At 36.8% G+C, this 26,957-nt stretch overlaps 3 protein-coding genes across 3 annotated transcripts in view; all 3 read left to right on the top strand.

Moving 5' to 3' along the window:
* The window catches only part of LOC149770785 (uncharacterized), an 80,946-nt gene that overhangs the window by 27,395 nt on the left and 26,594 nt on the right, over positions 1-26,957 (top strand). The window lies entirely within an intron of this gene.
* Positions 687-4,146, top strand: LOC149770788 (uncharacterized). Its single transcript, XM_089949122.1, has 3 exons — positions 687-837; positions 1,087-1,256; positions 2,716-4,146. The coding sequence occupies exons 1-3, from the start codon at positions 784-786 to the stop codon at positions 2,993-2,995; spliced, it is 504 nt and encodes a 167-aa protein (XP_089805248.1). The 5' UTR covers positions 687-783; the 3' UTR covers positions 2,996-4,146.
* LOC149770787 (uncharacterized) lies at positions 16,999-20,516 on the top strand. The gene is made up of 3 exons (XM_089949120.1): positions 16,999-17,168; positions 17,418-17,587; positions 19,021-20,516. Exons 1-3 carry the CDS (start codon positions 17,115-17,117, stop codon positions 19,298-19,300), a joined length of 504 nt encoding a protein of 167 aa, XP_089805246.1. The 5' UTR covers positions 16,999-17,114; the 3' UTR covers positions 19,301-20,516.

The following is a 26,957-nucleotide window of genomic DNA, read 5'->3' as shown; positions in this document are numbered from 1 at the left end:
ACTAGGACTTCTAACATTTGTTCGTGGATTATTCTTTGATTACTTTTGGATTTGTTTCTTAAAACCGTAAGTACTTATTTTTTATGTTTACATTATTTTTCCAGGGAAATAAATAATTTGTTAAATGTTTTCAAAGCTTGTTGTTTTGACTCTTTCCTGTGTTACTTTTTGTTAGAGCCTAAATACGTGACACATAAAAGTAGAGTACAGTTGATGCAGTCACTACAAAAAGCAGAGATGAGAAAGTGAGACTCGTGTAAGGGGTATTATTATGATGAACAATCCATGTGATTTAGTGGAGGGAGTATGGAATGGACAATACAAAGATTTTAAGCAGTAAGCGTATACAGTTTGCATTTTTAAAACAACCTTCTCTACAGATGAATTCGTCTGCTATTAAGAACCAGGAAGTCGTGTGCACGTGCTGATAATCACTTATCTACTACTGCAGCAATGGATGCGAAAGTACGAGATAGTAACATGCTTCCAATTACCGCTATTTAAGGCATGTCGCTACACTGAGAATAGGGAGCGCAAGAGTACAATCCTCTCCAAAGATCGCTGACGAGCTATACTTTATAAGTAAAACAATGTACTAAACACAAAACGTATAGGTCATAGCAAGGTCGAATTCAATAAGTAATATAACTGTAAACAAAACTCTCTGAAAAGATCGTTTCCTCCTGTTGGCACTAAGACAAGTATAAATAGGTCTTAAACAAGGATGATTTTATTTCGCCCACTGTTATAAATACAGATATAAAGATCAATTGACTGTCAGCCATGTGTCACAAGAAACTTATCTTGAGCCTTTTCGTGGCCCTTTGTATTTGTCTGGTGAGTATTTTTGGTAAAGTGTTTGAGATATGCCGGACGTTTGAAAATAGCTAGATTCAGTTTTAAAACAATTCTACATGTCATTTTTTAAACAAACACGAATGAAAATGTGTTGTCTGTAATGACCGACAATTTACTTGTGCATAACGTTCTATAATTTATTAAAAAAACTTTATCCAAGCGTGCTATGAAAATTTCTTGGGAAAATTACCTACATGTAGGTACATAATATTCCAAAATCATTTTCAGGTGTGCCAGGCTTCATCGTCTGGGGAGAGAATTGGTAACAGAGCCCGGTCGTACATGTCAAGTCGGAAGTGGTTGTATTCCAGTAGTCACGTGACTGGAACAAACACCAACAAATGCAACATTTTTGTTGCAGATGTTCTAAAGGAGGAGACTTGCCCCGCCCCAAACAGGTAGGCTTTCTCTTTTCTTGTTTTGTTGCGCAAATACTAACATTTACCCCTATATTACGCGGTCTAACTGCGAGCAAGGTAGAATCTGGTGTGGAAATCATACAGCCCTGGATTTCAGCCTGATATCGTTTTTTTGTTCACCAATCACAAATGAAGTTACTTTGAAAGTTCTGTTTCTGACTGGCTGAAACTCAGTCTCAAACTCAGACTCAGTATTTTGTGATTCCAAGACAAGGCTTGAACTTACAAGCCAAATGGTAAGTATTTAAACTGAATTCCTATCATCCAGTGCAATCATAGATCTGAGATATGTGTCTAAGATATTCACAGTTTGATGCGCGCTGTACAAGTGCTGTTTGACAAAAATTCGTTTTTATTTGCCATCTCTGTTCTCAAACTCTTCACCGTGACACTTTTATTTATCTGTCTTGCCCAAGGAGACGAAGAACACAACGTTCTTCCGCGGATATCAGAGATGAATCTCATTACATTCCAGCAACGGTTAAAGGCATGAACAACTTGAGGAAAAATGGTTGACAAACATAAAGCTACAAGTTAGCAAATAAATATAGTCGAATGCAAAAACATGAACATAAGGAATCCTCTATTGTTGTTTGTTTTAAACTGAGACAATTAAAAGTTATTAGACCATATAAACTTTGCGTGATTGCTTTTGAATTAAAAATTGAGTCAGGTAGATACTATTGTATAACGAGGTAATATGAGATCTGTGAATATAGTCTATGTATGAGTAATCACAAAAATGACAGGCCTATATATTTTAAATGACCAAAATATGAGAATATGCACGAAGGCAGGAACATTCCTCTCTCTCTTTCTGTGTGTGTGTGTTTGTTGGATTTTTAACGTAGCTTTAACAATTTTTCAGTCATATCGCTACGATGTCTGCATTGTGGCAGTTTATAGTTATGTCGAGCACTGAGGCATCATGCCGCAGACATGTAGCATGATGTCCCACTCAGTCACATTATTCCTACACTAGTCCAACCAATCATAACACTAACCTCTTAATGTTAAGCGCCAAGCGAGGCAGCTGTTAGTACCATTTTTAGAAGTCTTTGGTACGACCCGGCCGGGGTTCGAACCCGCGAGGCGGAAACGTTAACCACTAGGCAACCCGAGCTGTACATTCCTAAATAGCTAATATTCACATCATGGGCTTTAAACTTAACTGAATTGATTTAGCGTAATTACACAAAACAGTGGTAAACCTTTTAAAACTTGTTGGTATTGTTGGCTATACATCTAGTTTATTTTCTGTTATTATTATTATTATTATTATTATTTTTATTCTTATCATTATTATTATTATTATTCGTATATAGGTAGCAGTGGGTTGGGGAACCATTCCACTGACTACCTCGCAATTCATTATATAGCCAATTGGACCATTATTTAAGAAAAAATGATTTCTAGCTTTTTTCTTTTTGTTTTCAAGATGGTTTTGGTTTTATTCACCGATTGGAGCAGAAGAATGGGCCAATCCGAATTCGTGGTACTTGGGCACCTCCCGCTGTTGGGAAAGATGCAACAGCCCCGTGAAGGGTGATGTCATAGCAACGGGTGGTCATGTGGGTATTGTTTCCGGTTATCGGAAAACAACGAGTGCTTCAGCAGCAGCTAACCCTCAAGGCTTGATTGTCGAGAACGACTGGGGTTTCCGAAGCGGCCAAAACCCAACTTGCTGGCGCTATCGACACTACAAATCCGGCTGTTAAAATACAACGTCTCATATTTGACAAAAACTGTCCGGTGATCTGAAAACTCTTTGTAAAACTGCAGTGACCTGAAGAATGTGAAAACAAATATTGATATAATCTTTTCAATACTCATTCAGCACCACTTTTTCCCTCGTTGAACTGAATGCCAATTATTTGTTTCTTTACTTTATTAGGAAATCAGTAATTGTTACAAATAAGAGAGGGTTACAACCAGGGGAAAAGTACTGTGTGAACGCGTGGAAACAGCGTTCCCTTACTTTTTGCACGTTCCCTTACTTTTTGCGCTAGTTATTGTCCTCAACTGAGTAACGTGCGTTCTCTCACTTATTTATTTAGCACTACACCACTGTTTATAAGCAAAAGAAAAGTAAGTCATGTCCAATTTTAATTATTATAGTTATCATTACAAGGTAAATCGTAATCTCGGTATGTATTTTTTAAGCAATTTAATTTATTTCAGATGACCTTCCTAATGGACACCTATAATTCACAATCTGTTGATATCTTCATCGACAAGGAATGTTTTCAGTATCGATGGATGGATGGATGGATGGATGGATGGATCGATAGATAGCTAGATAGACAGACATATAGATATATATATTGGGTGAGGTGGGTGGATAGTGAATGGGTAGGTAGGTAGGTTGGTAAATAGGTAGGTAGGTAGGTAGGTAAAACTGAAATATGTTTGTCAGAGGCTTAATGGGGCAAAGATGAAGTTAGAAGTTGACGAGTTTTCCCGCTTGGTAGCAACAACGGAAAGTGCTATCCCCATATTCTACTGAGGATGCGTGTTAGCACGAAGTGAAACTGTATATGGAGAAAGAATAGTATATACAGATTAGAGAATTTATTTTCGTCCTCTAGTATAACCCGTGTATACTAGCTTGCATGGGAAATCTCATTCGAAAGTACTTCTCGAAGAAACCATCCATGCACAAGTACATTGAAATAAGAAAATATGTTAACTGGAGAAATTTGCTTAGGATGCGTTTAAAATTAGAGATAGATTATTATTTCTAAAGCAATTTCTTCATAGATTGTTTAAATTTGTATATTCTTTCCTTTTCTGCTCCTGACGATTTGTGTATTGCATTTATGTTTGAAGATGTACCTACAACATTTGGTAACCATGCACTATTTGGAACATTTTTATAAGTATGTAAATGATTATGATAATAAACTAATGAATTGGAATGTATCTTTCTATAATAGCCCCTATGTCTTGATTTCTGTCAGAGAAATTCGGAGTAACTGCGTATTTAGATGAGAGTTAATTACTGTATTAACATTAGAGTAGTTATGCTACTCGCAAATCCACGGAGATTTCCATTTTTTATGTGGAGATGTGCGTATTGGTGCGTGCAGGCCAGGTGATCAATGCTGTTATCCGTGGACGCTAGTTCCGATCTGAGTAAAGGACGGCCCCCACCAATAGCTCTCTCTCTCTCTCTCTCTCTCTCTCTCTCTCTCTCTCTTTTGTGGCAAAATATCTATCCACAAACATATTTCTTGAAAACAATACGTGTTTATCGAATGACATTGTTATCAACAACAACAATTTACAGAAGTGACAACGTTTGCGAATTGAATTATCGATGTAATCGGTGTTAAATTTTGTTTGTATTACATTTTTACATTTCTTTTTCGTACAAGTGTAATAATTATCTCGTTTTTAAATATATTGTAATTGCAATTAAATCCGCTCTGTTAATGTCCTCACAGTAACTAATATATAATTCTTAACACAGGGCATTGAAACGTGTTCATGCATATTGTTGTATTGTATATTGTTTTGGCAATACATGAAAGAAAACCACATGTACATTTTGGGAATAGAGTCGTGGTTTAAAAAAATGGTGATACATTTGTCATTTTCTTAATGGATGGTTGTAAAATTACTTCAACTTCTTTAAAGGGTTTGAAAAAGTTTGCTCTTCTGTTAATATTCAACATTAAAAATGTGATTAAATACGTCTCTTATGCATAGAACCAACCGTATTATTGTAGGTGTCTGAAAAATGACTGAAGTATACGAGATCTTTCAACTGTTTCGAAGATCAATAAGCTTCCTGGTCATGGGACTGTGTGACGTCAGAGACGGGACAGCTGAAACAATTGCTAGTCAGCCTTGTTGTGTACTTTTTTATTCCTGAATTTAGTCATTTTGGTAATAAACCTATTTCAGGTATGGACAGACATTTTCGTTCCTCAGAATTTCAGCCATACCGGTTTGAGACGTTGCCAAACGATGCTCTAGATTTTGACAGCTCGGAAACCGGCTCATCAGCTGAGAACTGTTGTGAAAGACGATATTAATATCAGCGTACTTATGAACAGGAGTTGATACTATCGTTTTTTTTTTTCGAAACACATGTTTCAATTTATATTTCAAAAATACAAGTTTAGTTTTATTTTTAGTTCTACAAAATAATATATGTGGGTGGGGAATGTAAACAGTAGTGTGGCGGATATTCATTGCAATTGCTAATATGCGTGTAGGTGATATAATTCAAGGTTAGTTTAGGATAACATTTAAGTATATTGCACGTTCTTTGTCAGATAGTGTGTAAAATTTTGCTTTTAAAATTGTGTCTGTGCATAGACGTGTTATATATCTCTGTGCATGTCTATTTTCTTTTTTGGAGGGACTGAGAAGTAGTGTTCGTATTGAGTTCATGTGATACGCCCTGTTAAGTGCCTTAAACAGTAACATCATATTCTCCATTATACATTCTTGTGCTTATGCAATAAAACCTGCTAAAGAGATAACCAACACTTCTGCCAGCAAAAAAGGCCAACTTTCATTGTATGTGGTCTGTCCAAAGATGCTATCTTATTCACAAACACCCACATTTTGTCTTTCGTTTTGCGAGTTCGGCTTACCAAACAAGTGATCGCAAGTTCGATACTACCAGATATTTTGTGCTTGTTTGTATTTTGATGTTCAACTTTAATTTAATCTCGCTCATCCAATCCATTTTAAATTCTAAGTTTTACTTTAATATTTTACGTTGAAACCTTTTTTATCATTCCTCTCCTAGGACGTGCAACCCGGCTTCCAAACGAAAGGTCGCGTGTTGACAAACTCGCGGCGGCATTTTAACATTTTTAAATACTTCTTTTGGTATTTTTATGTTCAAAGTTTCTTTTAAACTCGTTCATCCTATTTTTGTAAAATACATTTTTTGATACTTGTTTTCTGTTCAAGAGCAGGCAATTAACCCAGCTTTTTAATATTCAATAACTGCGTGTGGCATTATTTTATAAATCTGGTTTTCAAAAACAGGCAGCCTCATAAAATGGGACATTCATTTGACCTGTTACTGTTATTTTGATATTGTAGTAGAACCTATTTATGAATCATTCTTTCTTCAATTACTTCTTTCATAGGTGCTTTGTGGTTTCTCTTAGCTCAGGCATGCTGAGAGTATCTATTGTCAGGAAGTGGATCTTGGTGTTAACCTGTCCCCAGACTCGGCGATGACAGTCATATAAATTTAATATCACATACATCGAGAAAAAATAAGATTGTTACCCATCAAATAATCAAAGATTTAAAAAATATCATTGTATATGTATTATGTATATGTGTGCACTACAATAAATACTGTAGAACTCAGTCATGAAGGTAATATAGATACTTGTACTATATACGATTTGTGTTGTGTATATGGGACTTGCTAAGAAGACTACACGATAAAGTTATCCCAGTCCAGTCCTGTATTGTAACAGCAATAAGTGCATTTCTTCCATGTACACACGCATATCCTAAGGTAGTAACACGTATCATGTGTGTGTGAGTGTGATTTGGAGTTTTAACGTAGCTATATCAATTTTTCAGTCATATTGCTACAATGTCTGCAATGTGGCAGTTTATAGTGATGTCTAGCACTGGAGCATCATGCCACAGACGTATAGCATGATGTCCCACCAAGTCACATTATCCTGACACCAGGCCGACCAGTCCTAACACTAACCTCTTAATGCTGAGCGCCAAGCGAGGCAGATGTTAGTACCATTTTTGCAAGTTTTTGGTATGAATCGGCCAGGGATCGAACCCACGAGCTCCCGCATCCGAGGCGGAATCACTAACCACTAGACCACGGGAGCGGTCACACACATATAATGTAGAAACTGATTTTGTTATAGTAATTTAAAATGTTTATTATCATGACTTATACTGATATATAGTGCTATTTCAGATTAGTGCAATACCAAGGGATTAGGAAAAGAACGAGTTCCAGACCCCATTACACTTATGTTCCTTCGGTTTTATGCAACACAGCATGTTGGTATTTTTTTCCCTCTTAAAACTAACGTGCATCCGACATCAACTTCTACATCTGCAGTCACGCGCTGCTGCCAGTCTTCCGCCTCTGACATCACTCGCGCTGGGTTTCCGAAGATTAAGGGAAGTTATGCATACGAAGCGGGAACGTTTATTTGACCGATTTGATAGAAAACGACTGTGTACTACGTGAGGATCTGATTTTCAGCAAACACATTCCTTTGGACATTTTTATATACTCTAGTAAATAGGAAAAATAAATAACATTGGAAGAAAACCTTTCAGTCATATATTTGTATTCTTCAGCATATTACCGACAGGAGGTACTGTCTGTAGTACCGTTTCAACAAGGTCCCAGTTACACTTAACGTCTCAAATGTTCTTCCTTATATAAATATTTTCAATATGTGTTCAAAGGTATAATTTAATAATAATAATAATAATAATAATAATAATAATAATAATAATAAAAATAATAATAAAAAATAATAATAATAATAACAATGAGGACTTTGTATAGAGCCTAATCTTTTGAAGGTCTAAGAGCTTTACAACATTAGACAACACGTATAAGATAAAAACATATAATGATATCATTACAAAAACAAACACCGTGAAATTAGAAAACATTAAAAAACATGCTGAGAATATTTAAGGTAGGAAGCATTATTAGGTCTTTAAGTTTGTTCTTGCAGTCGAAATAAGTGAGTTTTGAGAGCCCTCTTGAATGTGATGACTGTGACTTTGTGTCTTTGTGTTCAGTGGGCAATTCATTCCACATTGCTGGGCCCTGGTATGCAAAAGAACGCTTTCCATATGACTTTGTTTTCATAGTGGGAATAATGAGTATACGATTGTCAGAGGAGGAGCATAAGTATCTTGCTGGTGTGTACACACGGGTGAGGTCGGATAAGTATGTTGGACAGGTGTGTTTTGAACTTTTTGAAGTTTCTGGAGCAGAGATTGAGATAAACCAGACAGAATTGAGTTACAATAGTCCAGTCCTGAAAGTACTAATGAACACACAAGTGTTTTAGTGGTATCAACTGAAAGATATTTGCGAATTGAGCCGATGTGTCTCAGCTCAAGATATGCAGCCTTGCATATGTTCATGACATGTTGGTGCAATGTGAGAGTACTGTCCAGAGTAACACTTAGGTTTCGTACTGATTGTGTGAATTTAATGTTGGTGTTGCTGATATTTATTGTTTGAGGTAGAGGATGTGAATGAAAAAGTCTTTGTGTTGTGATCAGAATTGCCTCAGTTTTATCATCATTCATCTGCAGCTTGTTACATGTCATCCATGATTTCACATCAGAAATGCACCTCTCCACACTTTGGATGGTAGCATCAACTTCAGTTGGGTGGCTAGATTTGTATATTTGGGTGTCATCAGTGTACATTTGGTGAGACACTGGATGATGATCTATGACACTTGAGAGCGACTGAGTGTACAGAATGAAGAGAACAGATCCAAGAACAGACCCTTGTGGAACACGTCAACATAGCTCAAATGGGCTGGAGTGTATTCCATTTGCAGATACAATTTGTGTCCTGTTGACCAAGTAGGACTTGAACCACAGTAAGGCTGTATCATGAATGCCAAATACATGCTGGAGACGGTGAAGTAATATATCATGGTCTATTGTGTCAAATGCTGCATACAAATCAAGGAGGGTGAGGACTGTAATCTTTCCGCTATCCAGCGCAGAGAGAATAGCGTTAACTACATTTAGAAGAGTAGTTTCAGTACTGTGGTAAGGGCGATAAGCAGATTGTACATTGCTAAAAAGACTGTTTGAATTTAGATGAGATACAAGTTGGGATAGAACGACCTTTTCTAAGATTTTTGATATGAATGGGAGATTAGAAACTGGGTGGTAGTTCTTTAAATCGTTATGGTCTAGTGTTGGTTTCTTCAGCAGAGGCTTTACAATAGCAATTTTTGAAAAATGATGGGAATTCCCCGGATGAGAGAGAGGTATTAATAACATCAGTTAGTGAAGGCAATACTGGATCTAAGCACTTAAGCAGCAGTGATGTTGGAATTGGACCAAGTTCACATGACTTTGGTGTACTCTTCATCAGGATTGTACGTACGAAATCGATAGAGACAGTTTCAAATGCTGCTAATGGTTACCGCTCAAATTCTGTATCCCAACTGTATGGTGACGACGAGTCAATTGAAATTGTGGCGTCAAGCTTATCTCTAATGGTTTGTACTTTGTCACGGAAGAAATTTGCAAGCATATCCGGAAGGTTGACTGGAGAGAAGGTAGCTGGAAGTGGTGTAGATTTGTTCCTTGACATTAGCTTGCTAGTAATCTCGAAGAGCTCTTTGCAGCTTGAACTTTCCATGATCTTAGTCGTGTAGTGGGCTGATTTCGCTGCATGGACTATATTTGTGACATTCTTCTTAGCGGCTTCATAGATTTGCTTATGAATAGTGAGTCTGGTGGAAAGCCAAAGCCTCTCAGCTTTACGGCGGTCTCTTTTAGGAGTGCGAATTTTTACCATCACACTGCTATACCATGGAGAACACTTTTGAATTGATACTCAGCACTTGGTAGCTGGCGCATGTTTGTCAAGCAATGAACGCAGGCAGTTATCGAGTTGTTCTGCAGTAGGAGGTAAGCAAGTTGTTAAGTTAGCTTGGATGTCGTGCATTAGTTTGGTTCTATTTATCCTACGGAGGTTTCTCTTAGTAGCAGATAAAGGTGGAGGGTTAGGGACTGATACGTCAAGATGGCATATAATGCAGAGGTGATCTGATGCAAGGTCATGGGATACCAGGGAGGACCGTAGAATGTTATCATCAGGTCTATGAAGAATCCAGTCTAAAATGTGACCATGTTTATGGGTGGGTTGGTTAACTGACTGTTTCAGGTTGAAAACATGAATGGAATCTATGAGTTTTGATGTATTTGGGTTTCCGGGACAGTCAAAGTGAAAGCTGAAATCTCCAAGAATAACCAGGTTGCCACCTATCGATGACTTTATTGTTTTACAGTACATGCAGCACACATCGAGGATTAAAAACAATTACAATATACATAATGGCATTAATAAGATATTGTTTTATCTTCGTGTACAAGTTAAAACTTTCGTCAAATTTTAGGAATTTTCTACCCTTTTTTAAGAATGCAAGCAATCCAAATTCTACAGCTTTGAACGAAGGATTTGATTTCTGTACTTAAGTTAATTTGATCTTTGCCGCTAATACAATTCTTAATAATGACAGATGCTACGAAATCTTAATTTGAGGTGGTATTCGAAGACTTTTTGTGAAACCGAGGCCATGGTGCCCAAAACGGTACCAAGTCATGTTCGATAGTAATTTAAATGTTCATGTCTCTCGGCATTCGTCCATCTTCGGGTGATGATGGTGTATCTTCCGGTTGTGTGTCCTATCTCTACATTCGCGAGTGGCTGAAGAGTCCGACCCTAGAGTGACAGTCTCTGTTGCACTTGCTGCAGGTGAACGTCGATGCTAGTTGAGGCTGTTTTTGTTTCGACTTCCTTCTGGCTCTCTCTGCAATGAGGCTTGTGTTTCTTGCTTCATCGGCTTTCTTAAATTTTCATGTATGTATTGAACTAATAGGGTATTTGTTATATTCAGGTATTTTGAAGTGATCCCTCATTCGACTGAAGCTAAAATTCTGTTATTTTTGTACATGACCCTATTTGACAGTACCGAACGTATTACACACTGAAAAAATGTTGTGAAAGTATTGTCGAAGATCTTCTATTCTAACCAGTCAACACGGTCATGGAGATTATACAGTATACCGACTTCAGTGGTTGTCAATGTATATACTGGTAAAGACCAAGTCATTCACGGCATCGAACGAGGCCGTCATCCTACTGGAGATAACAAACACAAGTTAGGTCATGAAATTCATCGCCTCGTATTCTAATTGCCAGTAACAATTTACGAAATTAGCTGACTGCTTAGTGGTAAGTAAATCTTTTTTTAATATAATTCATTTCAAATTTGATGTACTGGACATATCGTATTTATGTCCAATTTACAAGTTAGCTTGTTTATACCTAGAGAATAAAATGACGAAATTTCACGAACTTCTTACATTTTGTAAAGGTTTTACTATGCAAGTCCGATGGCCGTGCTTTCAGCAAAGAGGAGTACTGTTAATTTTCTAATCTTGTCTCCATCCTATAAGTGAAGATTAACACTTTGGTGTGGACTTTGTATTAAACATCTGGGATGATGACCTCATAATGTATCTAGAATAGTAGGAAAGGATATACATGTACCTCAAGGCCTAAAGACGAACTAATAATGACATAACTATATACCAGTATACACACATATACGAAGTTAACTCCACCCACCCTCTCCAACCCCATTCAAAATACGTCGTTTAATGTGAATGTTTTCGTTATCTAATTTTATCACATTATCTATAAGATATTGATACAAATCTGGGCATTGTAGTGAAATCAATGTCACGACTCATGCCGAGATGTGCTAAGTGTCCCTGATGGGTTTAGAACGGTCCGATTCTTTCATTTGCATTCATGATGAATCATTTTTCGAGGAAAAGGAGGCTATATAAAAAATACCCTTTAAAAGATCGTGTCGTGAAGAGAAGTTAGGAGGCAGGTGGAGGGAGCGAGAAGTAGTTAAATGGGAACATTATACCATCCATTTTACTAGTTCTAGCACACAACTTGTCCTGTGAAAAATATTGTAATGATGGGATACATTACCGCTCTCTTACCAACCTATGTATGTATGTATGTATGTGATAATATTCTCTCACACTTTATTCTTTCTCTCCCTCTCTCTTCCTCGATTTCGTTACCCAACAAAATAAGCACGCAGATGTTTATCATAAGCATATTTGATTGATACTTGACATGTAGCGTGTTGTCAATAACATCAATCGATTGATCACTGACGACTATCAAACCTTATAGCGTGTTGTCAATAACATCGACCGATGCATGAATGGCTACTATTAAACATTGTAGCGTGTTGTCAATAGCTCAATCAATCAATGATTATTAATGAACCTTGTAGCCAGTTTTGAATAATGGATCACTAACTACTATTTCTAGTGTTGCTGTAGGAAAACAAATCAAACATATAAATGAAAGTCACGTAATTTTTATAGAAAAATGAAAAGCAAACTAATAATATTTATTCTGGAAACAACGAGAATTAAGAGTACATTTTATTTATTTATTTATTTGCAAACATTAAGTGACTTCTACATAAGTTGTCCAGATTCTATGTACAGCAAGTTTGGAAGTTTGTTTATTGTCGATGTCACGTGACTGTATGACCTCTGATATCGGTGACATGTATGTTGCGAGAGTTGTGTAGTCACGGGACTAGGAATGCCAATGGCCAGATCCAGATCAAATTTCAGCAATGACGTACTTTTGTCTCGTCTGTTAGCGAATTAGAGACATGACGAATGATATGCTCACGATTTTTGAGTAAATGACTCATATTCCTATCGATTTCATGCAGGTATATCCCGAAGAAAGGTCATTTAAGTTTGCTGGGCGGGCTATTAAGCGGCTACATTTCCTATACAAGGCAAAAATACCTTAACATGGAAAACAGCCTATCACCTACACCCCACAACTTAATATTCCCAATGAGGCCAGAGTATACGCCATAGGTCAAATTCCTGTCAGAGTTGATACATCCTCTGAAACAATGTTTTACATGCTGGGGACACTATAGAACCTACAGTGTAATGTTAGTTACAGTACTGAAGCTAACCACATCAAACAATGTATGCAATAGTAACTTCATAGTCTCGGTGTTAAATTCCCGTTTGAGGCTATAGTGTTCCCTTCATATTAAACCTACGGACATTTGAATCAATTCCCATGTTTCTTCCATTATTAACCCACGACGTAATGTTAATTCCCGTTTGAGTGCCAAGTGTCACATATTACTCCATCGTTTGTGCATAAATCATACGACTAATCGTTTAATTATGTTTACTCTTGGCGTATTAAGTGGCCATCCGAAATAAATATTTCATAAGTTAAAATTCTATTAACTGCAAATCTTTCTTGAATTCAAGACCTTTTAAAAATAGTACGAAGAGCGTAGGATTTTGCTGAAGCTGTCTCTGATAATAATACTAGAAGTAACACTAAAAATATACAACTTTGGGAGGTACATTGAAAACAGTTTGATTATTAGGTCAAGTATTCATCAAATACTTCAGGCACTTATAATGCTATTAGAGTTACAGGAAGCATGTATCTGTAGTAGTTGCACTTCATTCAGATATCCATTTCATATTCAACAGTATTTATTTAATTTATTTAATAACAAAGATAACCCACGGATTCTTCCTTTCTTCGTTTCTTCTTCAGGCTATCCCGAGCATTTACATCCACCCATAGTACACCGTGAACAGTCATAACAGCAACTTTTATATTTATCTCCAGCAACCATTGGCTCATGTGATTATTTTAACAAACAAACGAACGTGTTGAAACTCACACAATGTCAGTTTCAATACACCTCTGAGTATTTTGTAAATATTTGCAACTGTAAACTGTCGGAATTCGAGTGATTGAAGTATGATGAAACTGATGCATCGTATGCAAACTTGAAAAGTTCATTGTTAGCGAAAGGAAATACGTGAGTAATAAACACTGCCATGACTGCGCAAAACACAAAACAAGGTCATGCTGACATTAATGATAAGTATACTTGTGAAATGCACGTAAGAAGACTAATAAAGAAATCTGCGATAAATCATGATAATAAATTCGAATTTAGTGTTAATAGTACACAAAGCTAATAAAACTATGCTACTACCCCTCACACCCACCCCACGCAAAAAAGAATTCAAAAAATGAACGATACCAATTAATGAATAAATTAAAGATTGTATAGCTATCTATTTTTTTAACTTTAGCGGTGGCCTTATGAAAAATGCTAAAAATAATTTTTCTGAATTCAATTTACCTGAGATACGTGCCACCCCTATATCAATTAGGTACCCACAATTTCAATTTTTCCTTTATTGCGGTGGGGTGGATGGGTGGGGTGGACACGGTTGCTTAGTTAGTAGAGCGTCGGATTCGTTATCTCAGGATTGCACGTGTGTGCGATACCTTCCCAAGTCACAATCCCCGTTGGCTATCTCGTTGTGTCATATAAAAAGGTACTTAGCTTATATTTCTCGGTATAATAAAGCAATCAATGTCTATAAACTGCTGTTTAAGCCCCATTCACCCACCCCGGCATTTGTTTTTGGACCACATTCATTTGTAAGCCAACAGAGGAAATTGCAGTATTTTAAAGAGATAAGCAATATTTCGAGTTATTTGTAAGTTCTTAATTCAAACCTTTGTATAGATAACAGAAGTATTTATCAGAAACATGTAATAAATGGAAAGTAGGACTGAATACAGAAATGGTGTAACAGAATACACATGAAATGCATATAATTTATGGCGTGCAGAGATTAGAAAACTTATCATCAGCAGCATGGCACAGTTATCAAACTATATGTGGGTCATGTGTTATGTATATTTGATTTAATTTACATCTGATTTAATTGTTTTAAGTTTTGAAATCTTTTATTTTTTAATTTAATTATGTCAAAATAATGTAGTTCTGTTTACTAGGAACTCGATAAAAAATAAATTTATAAAAAAAAATTGTTGACGTGACTGTTACTAATTTTGAATTAAGGTCGGGGACATTTTTTATGAAATAACAGACAGGAACTTCAGTTTCACTAATGGCCCTTCTCAGGATCTCTTTACTGTTCGACGAGAACTGATTATTGTTTGTCACCCTGATTAGAATAAAGAGAATGAGTAGTTAAAAAGAGGATCAAAGTGATTAATACCTTCTGATTGCTCCAAACAAAGAGTGAGCGTGACCTCATCAAAAGCCTGACCAATACACGTGTCAGCTAAAGGAATACGTCCTTATCAACATCATTCTCAAGAGCTTTCTTTGCCATAGCTCTGGTAACTGCATAAGCTGGGAATAAATCAGGGTATTCCTTTTCAATTGGATTGACTTTCTGAGCCAAGCAAGGTTTGTCAGTTACAAGTGTATTAACCACAACCTTGTCTCCAGCACGGTCGTTTCCTAGTAATAAATGATTGCCCTCAAAGGGTAAAATAGACACTGTGCCGACAGTCACGGGTCCTGAGACTAAGTCTGATGACAAATTTACACAGTGGAGAGGAACATTAACAAAGCTGCACTCTACTACCTGAATAAGAACACTCTCGTTAGAAGAAGACTTCTCAGAAAAAGGCAAAGTACCTGACAATAAACGACTCTGAGAAGCTCCTGTGTCCCTTAAAATTTAATAGGGATAAGCTTGCCCGAATCACCCAAGGGTGATATAGAACCTTTCGATATGAATGGTTCATAATTCTCCATAATAAAATCAGACTGGAGTTTATTAGACCCAACAAATGTATTGCTTTCAATACATGACCATGACCTTGACCACTTAGAAATAAGGGCATTTGGAATAGGACTGTCTTGATTCTGATGCCTATTTTTCATTTTGTAGCAATCATAAATAACGAGTCCTTTTTTCTTGCAATAGGCACATGTAGGAAGAGACAATGATCTCAAATCAAGCTTATCATAAGCTCGATCTTTAGAAGTTGTGTCAGTGTGAGTTTTAGAAGGGCTTCTATTAGGCTGAAATACGTTTCTGCCAGAAGACAATTGAGTAGAAGTCTTGTTTACAAAAGTAGTTTCCTTCTGTTGCAGCCAGTTTTCGAGTTATATGTTAATTTTTCTTCAGATTATTTGGATTCTAAAAGATTAATTCGTTTCTCTGGAAATATTTTTGTGCTCATGCAGAAGTCTTGAACAAAGACATTTCTTAAAAATTGTATTCGGATTTCGAAAACCGGAGTGATATTTCTTCTGTTTCTACAAGGATATGTAGACTTGAACACAGTATAGGATACATCATACGTCATCGCCTTCCATCTTGCATTCTTCGTCGGGCTCTAGCTTGAGTTCATTAGAACATTTCATTACTAGGACTTCTAACATTTGTTCGTGGATTATTCTTTGATTACTTTTGGATTTGTTTCTTAAAACCGTAAGTACTTATTTTTTATGTTTACATTATTTTTCCAGGGAAATAAATAATTTGTTAAATGTTTTCAAAGCTTGTTGTTTCGACTCTTTCCTGTGTTACTTTTTGTTAGAGCCTAAATACGTGACACATAAAAGTAGAGTACAGTTGATGCAGTCACTACAAAAAGCAGAGATGAGAAAGTGAGACTTGTGTAAGGGGTATTATTATGATGAACAATCCATGTGATTTAGTGGAGGGAGTATGGAATGGACAATACAAAGATTTTAAGCAGTAAGCGTATACAGTTTGCATTTTTAAAACAACCTTCTCTACAGATGAATTCGTCTGCTATTAAGAACCAGGAAGTCGTGTGCACGTGCTGATAATCACTTATCTACTACTGCAGCAATGGATGCGAAAGTACGAGATACTGACATGCTTCCAATTACCGCTATTTAAGGCATGTCGCTACACTGAGAATAGGGAGTGCAAGAGTACAATCCTCTCCAAAGATCGCTGACGAGCTATACTGTATAAGTAAAACAATGTACTAAACACAAAACGTATAGGTCATAGCAAGGTCGAATTCAATAAGTAATATAACTGTAAACAAAACTCTCTGAAAAGATCGTTTCCTCCTGTTGGCACTAAGACAAGTATAAATAGGTCTTAAACAAGGATGATTTTATTTCGCCCACTGTTATAAATACAGATATAAAGAACGTTGTAGTCACAGAGATCAATTGACTGTCAGCCATGTGTCACAAGAAACTTATCTTGAGCCTTTTCGTGGCCCTTTGTATTTGTCTGGTGAGTATTACTGGTAAAGTGTTTGAGATATGCCGGACGTTTGAAAATAGCTAGATTCAGTTTTAAAACTATTCTACATGTCATTTTTTAAACAAACACGAATGAAAATGTGTTGTCTGTAATGACCGACAATTTACTTGTGCATAACGTTCTATAATTTATTAAAAAGACTTTATCCAAGCGTGCTATGAAAATTTCTTAGGAAAATTACCTACATGTAGGTACATAATATTCCAAAATCATTTTCAGGTGTGCCAGGCTTCATCGTCTGGGGAGAGAATTGGTAACAGAGCCCGGTCGTACATGTCAAGTCGGAAGTGGTTGTATTCCAGTAGTCACGTGACTGGAACAAACACCAACAAATGCAACATTTTTGTTGCAGATGTTCTAAAGGAGGAGACTTGCCCCGCCCCAAACAGGTAGGCTTTCTCTTTTCTTGTTTTGTTGAGCAAATACTAACATTTACCCCTATATTACGCGGTCTAACTGCGAGCAAGGTAGAATCTGGTGTGGAAATCATACAGCCCTGGGTTTCAGCCTGATATCGTTTTTTGTTCACCAATCACAAATGAAGTTACTTTGAAAGTTCTGTTTCTGACTGGCTGAAACTCAGTCTCAAACTCAGACTCAGTATTTTGTGATTCCAAGACAAGGCTTGAACTTACAAGCCAAATGGTAAGTATTTAAACTGAATTCCTATCATCCAGTGCAATCATAGATCTGAGATATGTGTCTAAGATATTCACAGTTTGATGCGCTCTGTACAAGTGCTGTTTGACAAAAATTCGTTTTTATTTGCCATCTCTGTTCTCAAACTCTTCACCGTGACACTTTTATTTATCTGTCTTGCCCAAGGAGACGAAGAACACAACGTTCTTCCGCGGATATCAGAGATGAATCTCATTACATTCCAGCAACGGTTAAAGGCATGAACAACTTGAGGAAAAATGGTTGACAAACATAAAGCTACAAGTTAGCAAATAAATATAGTCGAATGCAAAAACATGAACATAAGGAATCCTCTATTGTTGTTTGTTTTAAACTGAGACAATTAAAAGTTATTAGACCATATAAACTTTGCGTGATTGCTTTTGAATTAAAAATTGAGTCAGGTAGATACTATTGTATAACGAGGTAATATGAGATCTGTGAATATAGTCCATGTATGAGTAATCACAAAAATGACAGGCCTATATATTTTAAATGACCAAAATATGAGAATATGCACGAAGGCAGGAACATTCCTCTCTCTCTTTCTGTGTGTGTGTGTGTTTGTTGGATTTTTAACGTAGCTTTAACAATTTTTCAGTCATATCGCTACGATGTCTGCATTGTGGCAGTTTATAGTTATGTCGAGCACTGAGGCATCATGCCGCAGACATGTAGCATGATGTCCCACTCAGTCACATTATTCCTACACTAGTCCAACCAATCATAACACTAACCTCTTAATGTTAAGCGCCAAGCGAGGCAGCTGTTAGTACCATTTTTAGAAGTCTTTGGTCCGACCCGGCCGGGGTTCGAACCCGCGAGGCGGAAACGTTAACCACTAGGCAACCCGAGCTGTACATTCCTAAATAGCTAATATTCACATCATGGGCTTTAAACTTAACTGAACTGATTTAGCGTAATTACACAAAACAGTGGTAAACCTTTTAAAACTTGTTGGTATTGTTGGCTATACATCTAGTTTATTTTCTGTTATTATTATTATTATTATTATTATTATTCGTATATAGGTAGCAGTGGGTTGGGGAACCATTCCACTGACTACCTCGCAATTCATTATATAGCCAATTGGACCATTATTTAAGAAAAATTGATTTCTAGCTTTTTTCTTTTTGTTTTCAAGATGGTTTTGGTATTATTCACCGATTGGAGCAGAAGAATGGGCCAATCCGAATTCGTGGTACTTGGGCACCTCCCGCTGTTGGGAAAGATGCAACAGCCCCGTGAAGGGTGATGTCATAGCAACGGGTGGTCATGTGGGTATTGTTTCCGGTTATCGGAAAACAACGAGTGCTTCAGCAGCAGCTAACCCTCAAGGCTTGATTGTCGAGAACGACTGGGGTTTCCGAAGCGGCCAAAACCCAACTTGCTGGCGCTATCGACACTACAAATCCGGCTGTTAAAATACAACGTCTCATATTTGACAAAAACTGTCCGGTGATCTGAAAACTCTTTGTAAAACTGCAGTGACCTGAAGAATGTGAAAACAAATATTGATATAATCTTTTCAATACTCATTCAGCACCACTTTTTCCCTCGTTGAACTGAATGCCAATTATTTGTTTCTTTACTTTATTAGGAAATCAGTAATTGTTACAAATAAGAGAGGGTTACAACCAGGGGAAAAGTACTGTGTGAACGCGTGGAAACGGCGTTCCCTTACTTTTTGCACGTTCCCTTACTTTTTGCGCTAGTTATTGTCCTCAACTGAGTAACGTGCGTTCTCTCACTTATTTATTTAGCACTACACCACTGTTTATAAGCAAAAGAAAAGTAAGTCATGTCCAATTTTAATTATTATAGTTATCATTACAAGGTAAATCGTAATCTCGGTATGTATTTTATAAGCAATTTAATTTATTTCAGATGACCTTCCTAATGGACACCTATAATTCACAATCTGTTGATATCTTCATCGACAAGGAATGTTTTCAGTATCGATGGATGGATGGATGGATGGATGGATCGATAGATAGCTAGATAGACAGACAGACAGACATATAGATATATATACTGGGTGAGGTGGGTGGATAGTGAATGGGTAGGTAGGTAGGTTGGTAAATAGGTAAGTAGGTGGGTAGGTAGGTAGGTAGGTAAAGCTGAAATATTTTTGTCAGAGGCTTAATGGGGCAAAGATGAAGTTAGAAGTTGACGAGTTTTCCCGCTTGGTAGCAACAACGGAAAGTGCTATCCCCATATTCTACTGAGGATGCGTGTTAGCACAAAGTGAAATTGTATATGGAGAAAGAATAGTATATACAGATTAGAGAATTTATTTTCGTCCTCTAGTATACCCCGTGTATACTAGCTTGCATGGGAAATCTCATTCGAAAGTACTTCTCGAAGAAACCATCCATGCACAAGTACATTGAAATAAGAAAATATGTTAACTGGAGAAATTTGCTTAGGATGCGTTTAAAATTAGAGATAGATTATTATTTCTAAAGTAATTTCTTCATAGATTGTTTAAATTTGTCTATTCTTTCCTTTTCTGCTCCTGACGATTTGTGTATTGCATTTATGTTTGAAGATGTACCTACAACATTTGGTAACCATGCACTATTTGTAATATTTTTATAAGTATGTAAATGCTTATGATAATAAACTAATGAATTGTAATGTATCTTTCTATAATAGCCCCTATGCCTTGATTTCTGTCAGAGAAATTCGGAGTAACTGCGTATTTAGATGAGAGTTAATTACTGTATCAACATTAGAGTAGTTATGCTACTCGCAAATCCACGGAGATTTCCATTTTTTATGTGGAGATGTGCGTATTGGTACGTGCAGGCCAGGTGATCAATGCTGTTATCCGTGGACCCTAGTTCCGATCTGAGTAAAGGACGAATTAAAAATGCTCTGCCCTCTACAATAATATTGTCTTGCCCCCCACCAATAGCTCTCTCTCTCTCTTTTGTGGCAAAATATCTATCCACAAACATATTTCTTGAAAACAATACGTGTTTATCGAATGACATTGTTATCAACAACAACAATTTACAGAAGTGACAACGTTTGCGAATTGAATTATCGATGTAATCGGTGTTAAATTTTGTTTGTATTACATTTTTACATTTCTTTTTCGTACAAGTGTAATAATTATCTCGTTTTTAAATATATTGTAATTGCAATTAAATCCGCTCTGTTAATGTGCTCACAGTAACTAATATATAATTCTTAACACAGGGCATTGAAACGTGTTCATGCATATTGTTGTATTGTATATTGTTTTGGCAATACGTGAAAGAAAACCACATGTACATTTTGGGAATAGAGTCGTGGTTTAAAAAAATGGTGATACATTTGTCATTTTCTTAATGGATGGTTGTAAAATTACTTCAACTTCTTTAAAGGGTTTGAAAAAGTTTGCTCTTCTGTTAATATTCAACATTAAAAATGTGATTAAATACGTCTCTTATGCATAGAACCAACCGTATTATTGTAGGTGTCTGAAAAATGACTGAAGTATACGAGATCTTTCAACTGTTTCGAAGATCAATAAGCTTCCTAGTCATGGGACTGTGTGACGTCAGAGACGGGACAGCTGAAACAATTGCTAGTCAGCCTTGTTGTGTACTTTTTTATTCCTGAATTTAGTCATTTTGGTAATAAACCTATTTCAGGTATGGACAGACATTCTCGTTCCTCAAAATTTCAGCCATACCGGTTTGAGACGTTGTCAAACGATGCTCTAGATTTTGACAGCTCGGAAACCGGCTCATCAGCTGAGAACTGTTGTGAAAGACGATATTAATATCAGCGTACTTATGAACAGGAGTTGATACTATCGTTTTTTTTTCGAAAGACATATTTCAATTTATATTTCAAAAATACAAGTTTAGTTTTATTTTTAGTTCTACAAAATAATATATGTGGGTGGGGAATGTAAACAGTAGTGTGGCGGATATTCATTGCAATTGCTAATATGCGTGTAGGTGATATAATTCAAGGTTAGTTTAGGATAACATTTAAGTATATTGCACGTTCTTTGTCAGATAGTGTGTAAAATTTTGCTTTTAAAATTGTGTCTGTGCATAGACGTGTTATATATCTCTGTGCATGTCTATTTTCTTTTTTGGAGGGACTGAGAAGTAGTGTTCGTCATGTGCAATATTGAGTTCATGTGATACGCCCTGTTAAGTGCCTTAAACAGTAACATCATATTCTCCATTATACATTCTTGTGCTTATGCAATAAAACCTGCTAAAGAGATAACCAACACTTCTGCCAGCAAAAAAGGCCAACTTTCATTGTATGTGGTCTGTCCAAAGATGCTATCTTATTTATAAACACCCACATTTTGTCTTTCGTTTTGCGAGTTCGGCTTACCAAACAAGTGATCGCAAGTTCGATACTACCAGATATTTTGTGCTTGTTTGTATTTTGATGTTCAACTTTAATTTAATCTCGCTCATCCAATCCATTTTAAATTCCATTTTAAATTCTAAGTTTTACTTTAATATTTTACGTTGAAACCTTTTTTATCATTCCTCTCCTAGGACGTGCAACCCGGCTTCCAAACGAAAGGTCGCGTGTTTACAAACTCGCGGCGGCATTTTAACATTTTTAAATACTTCTTTTGGTATTTTTATGTTCAAAGTTTCTTTTAAACTCGTTCATCCCATTTTTGTAAAATACATTTTTTGATACTTGTTTTCTGTTCAAGAGCAGGCAATTAACCCAGCTTTTTAATATTCAATAACTGCGTGTGGCATTATTTTATAAATCTGGTTTTCAAAAACAGGCAGCCTCATAAAATGGGACATTCATTTGACCTGTTACTGTTATTTTGATATTGTAGTAGAACCTATTTATGAATCATTCTTTCTTCAATTACTTCTTTCATAGGTGCTTTGTGGTTTCTCTTAGCTCAGGCATGCTGAGAATATCTATTGTCAGGAAGTGGATCTTGGTGTTAACCTGTCCCCAGACTCGGCGATGACAGTCATATAAATTTAATATCACATACATCGAGAAAAAATAAGATTGTTACCCATCAAATAATCAAAGATTTAAAAAATATCAGGGTATATGTATTATGTACATGTGTGCACTACAATAAATACTGTAGAACTCAGTCATGAAGGTAATATAGATACTTGTACTATATACGATTTGTGTTGTGTATATGGCACTTGCTAAGAAGACTACACGATAAAGTTATCCCAGTCCAGTCCTGTATTGTAACAGCAATAAGTGCATCTCTTCCCATGTACACACGCATATCCTAAGGTAGTAACACGTATCATGTGTGTGTGAGTGTGATTTGGAGTTTTAACATAGCTATAACAATTTTTCAGTCATATTGCTACAATGTCTGCAATGTGGCAGTTTATAGTGATGTCTAGCACTGGAGCATCATGCCACATACATATAGCATGATGTCCCACCAAGTCATATTATCCTGACACCAGGCCGACCAGTCCTAACACTAACCTCTTAATGCTGAGCGCCAAGCGAGGCAGATGTTAGTACCATTTTTGCAAGTTTTTGGTATGAATCGGCCAGGGATCGAACCCACGAGCTCCCGCATCCGAGGCGGAATCACTAACCACTAGACCACGGGAGCGGTCACACACATATAATGTAGAAACTGATTTTGTTATAGTAATTTAAAATGTTTATTATAATGACTTATACTGATATATAGTGCTATTTCAGATTAGTGCAATGCCAAGGAATTAGGAAAAGAACGAGTTCCAGACCCCATTACACTTATGTTCCTTCGGTTTTATGCAACACAGCATGTTGGTATTTTTTTCCCTCTTAAAACTAACGTGCATCCGACATCAACTTCTACATCTGCAGTCACGCGCTGCTGCCAGTCTTCCGCCTCTGACATCACTCGCGCTGGGTTTCCGAAGATTAAGGGAAGTTATGCATACGAAGCGGGAACGTTTATTTGACCGATTTGATAGAAAACGACTGTGTACTACGTGAGGATCTGAATTTCAGCAAACACATTCCTTTGGACATTTTTATATACTCTAGTAAATAGGAAAAATAAATAACATTGGAAGAAAACCTTTCAGTCATATATTTGTATTCTTCAGCATATTACCGACAGGAGGTACTGTCTGTAGTACCGTTTCAACAAGGTCCCAGTTACACTTAACGTCTCAAATGTTCTTCCTTATATAAATATTTTCAATATGTGTTCAAAGGTATAATTTGATAATAATAATAATAATAATGATAATAATAAAATAATAATAATAATAATAATAACAATGAGGACTTTGTATAGAGCCTAATCTTTTGAAGGTCTAAGAGCTTTACAACATTAGACAACACGTATAAGATAAAAACATATAATGATATCATTACAAAAACAAACACCGTGAAATTAGAAAACATTAAAAAACATGCTGAGAATATTTAAGGTAGGAAGCATTATTAGGTCTTTAAGTTTGTTCTTGCAGTCGAAATAAGTGAGTTTTGAGAGCCCTCTTGAATGTGATGACTGAGTCTTTGTGTCTTTGTGTTCAGTGGGCAATTCATTCCACATTGCTGGGCCCTGGTATGCAAAAGAACGCTTTCCATATGACTTTGTTTTCATAGTGGGAATAATGAGTATACGATTGTCAGAGGAGGAGCATAAGTATCTTGCTGGTGTGTACACACGGGTGAGGTCGGATAAGTATGTTGGACAGGTGTGTTTTGAACTTTTTGAAGTTTCTGGAGCAGAGATTGAGATAAACCAGACAGAATTGAGTTACAATAGTCCAGTCCTGAAAGTACTAATGAACACACACGTGTTTTAGTGGTATCAACTGAAAGATATTTGCGAATTGAGCCGATGTGTCTCAGCTCAAGATATGCAGCCTTGCATATGTTCATGACATGTTGGTGCAATGTGAGAGTACTGTCCAGAGTAACACCTAGGTTTCGTACTGATTGTGTGAATTTAATGTTGGTGTTGCTGATATTTATTGTTTGAGGTAGAGGATGTGAATGAAAAAGTCTTTGTGTTGTGATCAGAATTGCCTCAGTTTTATCATCATTCATCTGCAGCTTGTTACATGTCATCCATGATTTCACATCAGAAATGCACCTCTCCACACTTTGGATGGTAGCATCAACTTCAGTTGGGTGGCTAGATTTGTATATTTGGGTGTCATCAGTGTACATTTGGTGAGACACTGGATGATGATCTATGACACTTGAGAGCGACTGAGTGTACAGAATGAAGAGAACAGATCCAAGAACAGACCCTTGTGGAACACGTCAACATAGCTCAACTGGGCTGGAGTGTATTCCATTTGCAGATACAATTTGTGTCCTGTTGACCAAGTAGGACTTGAACCACAGTAAGGTTGTATCATGAATGCCAAATACATGCTGGAGACGGTGAAGTAATATATCATGGTCTATTGTGTCAAATGCTGCATACAAATCAAGGAGGGTGAGGACTGTAATCTTTCCGCTATCCAGCGCAGAGAGAATAGCATTAACTACATTTAGAAGAGTAGTTTCAGTACTGTGGTAAGGGCGATAAGCAGATTGTACATTGCTAAAAAGACTGTTTGAATTTAGATGAGATACAAGTTGGGATAGAACGACCTTTTCTAAGATTTTTGATATGAATGGGAGATTAGAAACTGGGCGGTAGTTCTTTAAATCGTTATGGTCTAGTGTTGGTTTCTTCAGCAGAGGCTTTACAATAGCAATTTTTGAAAAATGATGGGAATTCCCCGGATGAGAGAGAGGTATTAATAACATCAGTTAGTGAAGGCAATACTGGATCTAAGCACTTAAGCAGCAGTGATGTTGGAATTGGACCAAGTTCACATGACTTTGGTGTACTCTTCATCAGGATTGTACGTACGAAATCGATAGAGACAGTTTCAAATGCTGCTAATGGTTACCGCTCAAATTCTGTATCCCAACTGTATGGTGACGACGAGTCAATTGAAATTGTGGCGTCAAGCTTATCTCTAATGGTTTGTACTTTGTCACGGAAGAAATTTGCAGGCATATCCGGAAGGTTGACTGGAGAGAAGGTAGCTGGAAGTGGTGTAGATTTGTTCCTTGACATTAGCTTGCTAGTAATCTCGAAGAGCTCTTTGCAGCTTGAACTTTCCATGATCTTAGTCGTGTAGTGGGCTGATTTCGCTGCATGGACTATATTTGTGACATTCTTCTTAGCGGCTTCATAGATTTGCTTATGAATAGTGAGTCTGGTGGAAAGCCAAAGCCTCTCAGCTTTACGGCGGTCTCTTTTAGGAGTGCGAATTTTTACCATCACACTGCTATACCATGGAGAACACTTTTGAATTGATACTCAGCACTTGGTAGCTGGCGCATGTTTGTCAAGCAATGAACGCAGGCAGTTATCGAGTTGTTCTGCAGTAGGAGGTAAGCAAGTTGTTAAGTTAGCTTGCATATCGTGCATTAGTTTGGTTCTATTTATCCTACGGAGGTTTCTCTTAGTAGCAGATAAAGGTGGAGGGTTAGGGACTGATACGTCAAGATGGCATATAATGCAGAGGTGATCTGATGCAAGGTCATGGGATACCAGGGAGGACCGTAGAATGTTATCATCAGGTCTATGAAGAATCCAGTCTAAAATGTGACCATGTTTATGGGTGGGTTGGTTAACTGACTGTTTCAGGTTGAAAACATGAATGGAATCTATGAGTTTTGATGTATTTGGGTTTCCGGGACAGTCAAAGTGAAAGTTGAAATCTCCAAGAATAACCAGGTTGCCACCTATCGATGACTTTATTGTTTTACAGTACATGCAGCACACATCGAGGATTAAAAACAATTACAATATACATAATGGCATTAATAAGATTTTGTTTTATCTTCATGTACAAGTTAAAACTTTCGTCAAATTTTAGGAATTTTCTACCCTTTTTTAAGAATGCAAGCAATCCAAATTCTACAGCTTTGAACGAAGGATTTGATTTCTGTACTTAAGTTAATTTGATCTTTGCCGCTAATACAATTCTTAATAATGACAGATGCTACGAAATCTTAATTTGAGGTGGTATTCGAAGACTTTTTGTGAAACCGAGGCCATGGTGCCCAAAACGGTACCAAGTCATGTTCGAT

Source organism: Sinohyriopsis cumingii, unplaced genomic scaffold (genome assembly GCF_028554795.1).
Source record: "Sinohyriopsis cumingii isolate HCF-2022 unplaced genomic scaffold, ASM2855479v2 utg002349l, whole genome shotgun sequence".
In the NCBI taxonomy this organism is placed as follows: Eukaryota; Metazoa; Mollusca; class Bivalvia; order Unionida; family Unionidae; genus Sinohyriopsis; species Sinohyriopsis cumingii.
Note: the sequence above shows the minus strand (reverse complement) of the source record. Positions and strands in the feature narration are given on the sequence as shown.